This window comes from Adiantum capillus-veneris, chromosome 25, assembly GCF_014529385.1.
Source record: "Adiantum capillus-veneris isolate H3 chromosome 25, ASM1452938v2, whole genome shotgun sequence".
NCBI classification, from domain to species: Eukaryota; Viridiplantae; Streptophyta; class Polypodiopsida; order Polypodiales; family Pteridaceae; genus Adiantum; species Adiantum capillus-veneris.
Genome location: NC_140955.1, coordinates 51,205,516 through 51,215,042, shown reverse-complemented (window position 1 = coordinate 51,215,042; position 9,527 = coordinate 51,205,516). Strand labels below are relative to the sequence as shown.

The window sequence follows — 9,527 nt, the reverse complement described above, 5'->3', positions numbered from 1 at the left end:
TAATGCTACTAGTTTGATCATTCTCACCTTCTCTACTTTCTTGTGAGTTATTCTCTTTGTAGATAAAGCAAAGTAGAAGAGTTAAAGCAGTTCAAAGAAGGGAGTGTATTGTTGTACATTTTTAAATGGAGGAGGTCTCCTAATTGTGCACATCTAGAAATGAATTCCTTTTTCTATTTTTTCTTTATCTACCTTGTTTTTTGAGTTGTGATCATGCAAACCATCTCTTAAGACATTGACTTGTACTTGAATTGAGTGGAGTTACTATTAAAGTAAGTATTTAATTTTTTATATAAACCTATGTCAATTTTGTACTATTGTACATTTTTCAAATGGAGGAGATTCCCTAGGTATGTACATCTAGCAATGCATTTCTTTTTCAATATTGTCTTTATCAAAAGATGCATGCTTGGTTATGTTGCTCAGACCAAAAGAATCTTACGTTGGTTTTCCACGTCTACATTGTTCTCTAGTTTCATAGGACATTTTCACAACTCCTTCCATAGATGCAATTGTTTCTCTACCCTATCTTGATTCTCATTCAAGTTTTCATTGCAATGACTACTCTTGGGCTTTCATAGGAATCACCGTACATTTGATCTACTCTTTAGAGCTTGTTCTAAAAATTCATGTCACCTTTTCTTGGATTCTATTAAGAAATTCTCTCCATAGCATCCGATAGAGTTGATCAAATCTTCTACTCTCTTTAAGCCCTCCTCTGATCTCTCTATTAAATTCATAGTGAACCCAAAATCTATGTGGAGGTGGAGAAAATGATTGAAAATATGAATGAATGCATGAAACATGCAGAGATGAACACTAGGAAGTGATAATTGACGAATGATTGCTTTCCACAAGGAATGTCTAGAGACCCAATCCGACTCCGTTAGCATTGGAAAAGAGACTACGTGTCAATCTCTTTCTGTATCAACCAATTCATCATCTTTCTCTTGATCCATACCATGATCATATTTGTGTGCTAAGCCTTTTTGGTGGGAGTAGCATGCACTTTATGGTCTTCCCGAATGCCACTCAAGCATTGATGATGTGTGTCAATGGATTCATTGAAAATATCCATTGTATCACTTCATGTGTCTCCTTGGAACCTCAATTGGCTCAAGTGACCATATTATTATTTTGACTTTACATTGAAATATTAATTATGAATCACCACCTCAGAAGATGTTCTCTTTGCACAATAGAAAGCCTCATTCATTAAGATGACATTCTTTCCAGCCCACGGCCTGTCACAATTCGACATTGATCCAATTTGAGGGCAAAAATCAAATTGCTCTCAAGCACTACAAAATAAGGACAAGACCAATAATTTACAATCAATTAAAAGACACATCATGATAAAAACTAACTACGAAACAAATATATATATATAAACCTTCACTAGGAAGACCATAGAAGCTAATAATAGCTAGTTGACATTCTTGCAAACCAATAAAAATATTTTTGAGTCTTGTATAAGGAGAAGCTTTATCCATGAAAACTCCTTGAACCCTTGAAGATCCATTGCATGATCGATATCTCTTCCTTGCACAAGATTCATGCATAGATTTGAAACTCTACCTTGCATGTATATTCAATATGCATGTACTCACCTATATGAAGCACTATGTTTGTGTCACTAACCTTCTTTGCAAGGGGACGTTACAATGCACAATAAATAAGTTCTTAATGAACAAACCTTACAAGGCTATACAAGCTCTTAAATTCTCTAAAGTAATGTTATGAGCTAAAGAAATACTAAAAAATGATTAATACATGTTATTATGAGCTAAGCACAATTCCTTTAATCATAATCGTAATAGTTTTAAACCTTTATGAACAGATCTTAAAAATTGCTTCTTTCAATGTAAGACTATATATATGTTCTATTGATTCAAATAAGAAAACCTTTTACACCTTAATTTTCAAAAAACACCTTCTTTACATGTAAGGCTATATATGTCTTTAGATCAAATAAGTAAAAAAAAATCATCTAAGCTCTATTTTGTATCCTCTACTAAAAGGTGCTCATGGATACAACAGCTCATGCTATTTCTACTCTAAGATATATAGAAGGTTCAAATAGAGAAAGGTAAAGAACATACTTCCACGTAATCTTGTAATTAATGAGAAAAACCATGACTAGTTAAATTTCATATCTCCTATTGTCTCGCTTTAAGGAAAATCCAATACTACCAAAATTCCCAAATAGCCAAACCCCTTGGTTTCCCTCCATCCTTGTAAAACTAGCATTTGACACCACAACACAGGTTTGGTCATAAACCGTGCTACCTTCTATGGTCCTACTTTGATGGCCATCACTCAATTTTCTCTTGCACATTCATCCTTTCCCTACTTCTACATGGCCATGGTCTCCTCCTCCCTTCCATTTTTAGCCACTTGCCGCTTCCCCCTCATGCCCCACTAATATGTCAAGCTGCACTTGGATGCATTCTCATATAATCACACTTCTCCACTATCTCCTACCCCAATGTTTGTGCCATGACCTTGGTAAATCTTCCTCTTGTGCTCCACATCAAACCCACCACTATCCGTTTTTGGCAAGTTGTCCATCTCTTTAATTTTCTATTGCTTCATTCTATTGCCTAGTTACTACCTTAACGACACTTTCACCATTATCATCACCATCAACTCACCATTATTGTCACCATCAACTCTACATGGCCAACATCTGCGTCTCATTACCATAATGACCTATCTTGCTTGCAAAAGCACACACAAAATCAAGCAGATGCGAAGATGAAAAAGCCAAAAAATGTCATGGGCATGGAAGAGGAGGGTGAATGTAGAAAACAAGACACACACACACACACACACACACACACACACACACGCACACATACATATATACATACATACATACATACACACACACACACACACACACACACACACATACATATATACATATATATATATATATATATATACATATATGTATATATATATATACATATATGTATATATATATATACATATATGTATATATATATATACATATATGTATATATATATATACATATATGTATATATATATATACATATATGTATATATATATATACATATATGTATATATATATATACATATATGTATATATATATATACATATATGTATATATATATATATATATATATATATATCTATACTATATATTAAGGAGATTGGTTTTCCAGTGCCACGTGTCGCAATTTGCTTTATCCGGTAGTGTGGCCCTGCATCTCCGGCTACAGTGAGGACAGTGCGCATGAGGGGGGGGGGGAGAGAGAGAGAGGCAGTTGAAGGCCGCCGGCCACACTAGTATACATATAAAGAAGTGAAAAATGAAAAGGATGGGGTAGGTGTCGTGGCACTAGGAGGCAACCATTATCCCCACGATGCATGAGGATGGCAGCTGGTGTAGATGAAAGGGGGGAATGTGGTAGGCGAAGGGGCAGGGAATGATGGAGCCATATGGTCTCGCTTGCAGGGCACAGAGGATACTTGGCTGAGGCCGGGCATGTCCGCATGTGACAAGATTTGGAGGGGGTGGTCAAGATCGATCTCTCTCTCTCTCTCTCTCTCTCTCTCTCTCTCTCTCTCTGTGAGGACGATGCAGGGTTGTATGCGAGGCCGAGGCAGAGGGTGTGCGTATGCAGCCAAGATTGGGGGGAGGGGGGACCCGAGAGCTTTGTGCAGCATTTTGACATGGTGCGGCGAGCTGCAGGAACTGGTCTATCGTGACTCTAATGACAGAACAAAAACCAGGGTGGTCGCGCGAGAGAGTGTTGGAGACGACGGGCACGACCGTGGGGATACACAGGGGGAGGGGGAGGGATGAAATTTTAAATTTTTAGAATCTCGAAGAGATTCCGCGTAATGGGTGCATGCATATAATTTAGTGGTAACTGTTTAATTAAGCTTATAAATACAGATATTTGCTACCCAATGTACATGTTGAAGGGTGGATTAAAAAAAGGGGAGACCCTTAAGAATGTGCACACGAATGAAGTATGATTTATATTATAATTGAATTAAACAAAAACAACAAAATTAATGGAAATTGGATGTCTTTGACATTTATTTCAAATAATCTTTGGAGCAATCAATTGAACACCTCAAAAGAGACAAGAGATAACGATGTGTGTCTAAGAGAAAATTCTTATTTATACATAGTAATAGTTAGTAATCGTTTCTGCAAAAGAGTATAATACTTCTATTCACCTCATCATAGGTTAAAGCACTAGGTTGAAAGATCGAGTATCATATAAGATCAAACAAAAACGTGGAGGGTAACGACAATCTCCATGTGGACGAGTTTGGTTCGGTCGGGGAGGTAGACTGCGGGATGTGGATGGATATTTAACATTGAATGAAAATTAAGAAATGAAATATTGATTAGGAAGTAGGAGAGGTGTCAAAGGTGTTAAAAATTGATGGTTACAAGAGTGAGATGACGAAGGATTATATTGAAAGGACCATGAATTGTGGCTAACCAGAGGGTAGATGCATAATGTGGAGAGAGAGAGAGAGAGAGAGAGAGAGAGAGAGAGATTGGACAATGGTTGCATCACTTCTAGATGGAGAATTCTTAATATTTCAAATGAGCATACTACACCATCACGTAAAGATGATCCTCTTCAAAATGATAGTATGGTGTGTGTCTGTATGCGAGAGAGAGAGAGAGAGAGAGAGAGATCTGTCGAGCTAACAGGGGTTACAAAGGAGGTGGTGGCAAAGGGGGGAACACTGGTGTAATAAGGGTGGAAGACAACTAGGTTACTAATAAACAACGGGAATATTCTAGGAGTATCTGTCGAGAATGTCGCGAACTTCGAAGGCAGTACGGGACTGCACAACGATGTCGTACAGGTGAATGGGCTTCAAGTTGTGGAACTCCACAGTCGGTAGGGTTAGGAGATAGGGCCCGTTCTCGCGGCGGTAGTACTGCCGCAGCAGCGGGTCCCGCGTAGGGCAGCGCTCCCACCCGAGCTCGAACAGCTTACTCTCCAGCGCCTCGTAGGAGCTGATCACCTCGTTGGTGGCCCTGTACACCAGCATCTTCCTGGGCGGCGCCCACCCAGCCTCCCCCCGGTAGTTACACCCTCCCCCAGTTCCACCTCCCTTCTCCAGCGCCGCCTCCCTCTTTGGATTCCTCACTAGACTGAACACGCCGTTTCTGAACACCCACACCCCGGCCATGGGCGGCCGGCTAGCCCGCCCGCCGGCCCGTCAGTGCGTGGCCCTCTCTTCTTTCTCTCACAAGCTCGCCATTAAACCTGCAGCCCCTTCGCTCTCTCCTCCTCAGAAGTTCCTAACCATTGATCAACCTGCTCCTGCTCTCCTCTTTTCCCTTGGATTCTCCACTCATGCAGCGCCTGCAGCAGCCGTCGACACCTGAAGGCAGCTTGCCCGTCCCTACTCTCTTTCAGTTAACTCGTCTGCAGTTCTCCCTTAACACCCTCATAAATCTGCAAATTGTCTTTGCTCATGCATCTGATCTAGATCGCCATTAAAGCCGCAGCTACAGGCGGAGCTAGTACCCTGCTGCTGCGGCGCTCGAGCCGCCTCCACAAATATATGTGCGAAAAGCTTAACAAGAAGCACCCTCGCTCTAAGATCAGTTATGAATAGGAAAGCGGTTACCGCAACGAGACCAGTGCACGCATCGTGCTCGCATTTTATACCCTCTAGGACCCTAAGCTCTAACGGTGGCTGCTTATATTAAGTCTTACTTTGAGAAAGGAAAAATCTTTGCTAACACAACAAATCAGACGTACGAAAGAGAGCAGTCCCACGCTCTGCTATGGATTCAAATCTACAAATACAAAGGTAACCACTGTTCACGAGAACCATCCAGTAAATTCTCTAGGAGTTATCGTAATTAGAGCTTTCACATAACCATCTAGAAGACATTGGGGTTTCGATGCAGCTCATCGTAGGGTATTGTATGAGTGTGACTGAAGGGGGTTATACACTAGAAAAACATGCATTTTTTACAATGCATGGTCCTGTATATTGGGGTAAGTAAGGAAAATGTGGTGTATGCAAATAACATGTCCTTAAAATGATGAAATAATTTATTATAACATACTTCATAGAAGATGAAAAAGACCCGAGAGGTTAGTGTGTACGCCTTAACAAAATGAAATTATATCCATTGTTACAAGTTTTCCACTACCCGCGGAATTTATTTGTCTAGCCAATAGTGCCTAATTTGCAAAGGTTTTCTTATTATATAACCGCAAAGCCAAATCTTTCCCCTTGATTTGCTAACCGCTAGTGAGATATAAGAGTTGCAAACCATAGCTTATTATCTGCTAACCATGGTATTTCCTTGCTAGTGACCAGATCCTGTTGCTAGCCATGAGTTCTATCTCACAAGAAGATTTCTATCAGTAACTTTCTTCTCAAGGGACCATGACTTTCAATAGTGATCAAACAAGTTTACCTTAAGCCAGACAATACTTTTATCAAGTAGCTCTTTAAACTTGACTTAGAAAGCACATGCTTGCCTCTCGTGATAAAAATCATATTCTTTGTTGTTTTGATGACATCCTAGAGTTCCCATACTGAGGTCAACTTATGTATGACTAATACAAAAATTGACAATTTTACTTACGACGGTAGGTGCGAGTGCAACAACGGCTTGTGGTTCAGGATGGCTATCAAGAGTTTCGTTCACTCGTATTGCAAGTTGAGGGTTCCCTTGAGCTTTAGGCACATTATTGCAACTTTGCATTTTTGTTCTTGGTGGCGCATCTCTCATGTACTATATACACAGAAAAAGCAATAGAGTATAATACTGGAACTAACCAAAACCATTTTAATAATAGTAGCAATAAGGTGGTAAACGAATGAACTCGTAGGAAAATATGTATGGATATGACTTTAGTGCAAGTATTCTACATCTATATGCTTGGGAACACACCATAGAGCAGATACCGCCATGAGGAGAAAGAAAAACCATGCTTCATATACCACTTTTGAATGATTGAGAAGGGGAAATTAATTAAGGAAGAGTAAAAAGAGTAACTAAGGGTGATTGAGGTAAATAAAATCACAAAAAAAACAAGGGATTTTATCGCCTAACACTAGTTTTGTAATCTAGCACTCAAGTGTCTTGCCAAAATCCACTACGAACTTTTTAAATCACTAGCCCAAGATTCAAGCTGAGACCCACATTTTTTATTTTGACAAGATCGCCTCAATTGCCCATTTTTAAAGAAATTTTATGTCGTAAATTGACCCTCTTGCTTGCATGGCTATGGTGTCTAGAGCATGGGAGAGGGAAGAAATTGGCCACTTTGGTTGGCCTTTTGGAGCAAAAGCTCAAAATCTGGGCCAGATTTAAAATTACTATTTGTATATGAACACCTCTATGTGTATGTGAGCGGAATGAGCATGCAAAGACAAAAATAGATGCTAAAATCTGCATTTTCCCATAGAGAATACAATGCTACCAATCTAATTAACAGAACCCATGCACACACATCTCTACTGACCCAATCAGCTATGGTGTGCCCTCGTATGCTTACTGGCCTACCTTCAAATGCTTTTTGCAACAATTTAGATGTATCAAAAGCTCCTATTTCTTGCATAACCTTTCATGCTTGATTGAGAAAGAGAAGCCCATCCTCATGACTGGCAAAGAAAGATGTACAAGGGCAAGATTGATGCCTATAACACATGAAAATAACTATTCAAATGCATGTTCAAAGATGATGTCATTCTGTATATGCTACCATGGGATTGTATTCACAGATCATTGCACCTAAAGGGAAACAAACACCATTAGATATACATGTTTTGTTTGCTTTATATGATGATGATGAGCAATCTTTGGCCAATTTCTTTGCAAAGTCAAAACAAGTGTTTGAGGTGCTCAAATGTATTTTCCCATGTGGATATTCTAATTGTAACCGATGCAGTGAATGCTAGTTTTGTGACGATGAGAATTTGATGCATGTTATGGATCCGATGGATATTGATGCATATTTGACAAATGCATGCAATATTGTCTAATAATGAGGAGATTATGCAAGAGTCACCTATGCATGAGGAACATACAGATGAAGGAGCATGCATGTGAATCTATGCATGGTTCAGTTGTTAGTAGCAACGGCCATCCTCCAAAGTGCAAAGTTTGGGAAGAGCTAGACCAAAGTCGTAATAGGTTAATGTGGTTTTTGATAGTCATGTAAATGATGCTAATGATGATTTTGATAACCATGTTGATGTCGTTTTTGACGCTCTTGAAAAAAAAGGTTACAAGTCTCATGCTTGTGGCAAGTGTTCCCAGCTTCCCAAAGAAGCGGACCCAAGTGCAAAAGCCTATTGTCGAGAAAGGTTGGCCTTTGCATGTGCATGAAGCTAAGGATTCCGGTGATGAACATGCTTTGGTGGAAAAACAAGATGGATGTGAATATGAGCTTTACAACTAGTTTTTTAATGTGAGAGTAATGATGAAGCCGATGGTCTAATGTATCCATGCCGAGATGGAAGAATGGAGATAATATGCATGTGGAGATTGAGGGGACATTCAAGAAGCTCCCCTTGTTTGTGAATATGTCAGGTCATGATATGGGAAAATTCCATGAAAGTTTATATAGATTTAAATTTTTTTATCACTATTGCCAATAGAATTAGTCAACATGGTTGTACATGAGACTAGTCGCTTTACATTGGAGAAGTGAGAGTGCGTTTTATGCAAGCATGAGTCTACAAGAAGATGGAATGATCTTGATAAACATTCTTTTTTGCAATTCCTTGTTGTGTCACTTGCTATGTCTTTGCAATACATGGCTGATATGAACTAATATTGGAAAAGAGATACATGTGGGTGTGATGCTGCACAGGGATTTCATTGACGTGATCATGATCATGTGATCAAGTTAATAACGCAAGTAATTACACATAAAAAAGACGTAATCATGTTAATTGTTAACGTGATCTTGATGGTGATCTGCAAAAACCAATAGAGCCGGTAGGTCCGTCGGGCTATTTCATTTTCCCGACGAGCCCGCTGAGAAAATGACAAAGCCCAATGGCCCCGACTCTATATAGTAAACCTCTTTTTACTTTGGCATTTTAACTAGGAAAATCCTTGGAAAGTATATTCGAGCGCCAATAACAGTTATGTCCAAGTTGTGAATTGACCTAAAGTTACAAAGTCACAGGTCCTTTTTTGGGCCGAGCGTGATTGTTAATATGGTAACCACTTCGAAAAAATATTTAAATCCTTCACCAAAAACAACGGTACGAAGCCATAAAATTTGAAACTTTGGAGAGTCGTGCTCATTGTGACAAAGCCATTGGTCCGTAAAAGGGCCGAAGTTGGTTTTAGAAGATGAGCATATTTAAATAACGAGTTGATAGTCAAAGGTCGAATGCCCTGTACTAGTATACTAGGTATATAAAATCCTCGAAGTCTTGCACTTTTTTCCATCATAGATTTCAATTCATATACATTGTCAATGCACAATATGAGAGCTATAATCCTTAATTGGGTGAAATTAGCTTCTATAATA

At 39.1% G+C, this 9,527-nt stretch overlaps 1 protein-coding gene across 1 annotated transcript; it reads right to left on the bottom strand.

Annotated features, from left to right (window-relative positions):
• Positions 1–4,119: 4,119 nt before the first annotated feature.
• On the bottom strand, positions 4,120–5,666 carry LOC147424872 (flowering-promoting factor 1-like protein 3). Its single transcript, XM_086499871.1, has one exon. The coding sequence runs from the start codon at positions 5,197–5,199 to the stop codon at positions 4,801–4,803; it is 399 nt and encodes a 132-aa protein (XP_086355997.1). The 5' UTR covers positions 5,200–5,666; the 3' UTR covers positions 4,120–4,800.
• Positions 5,667–9,527: the final 3,861 nt, after the last annotated feature.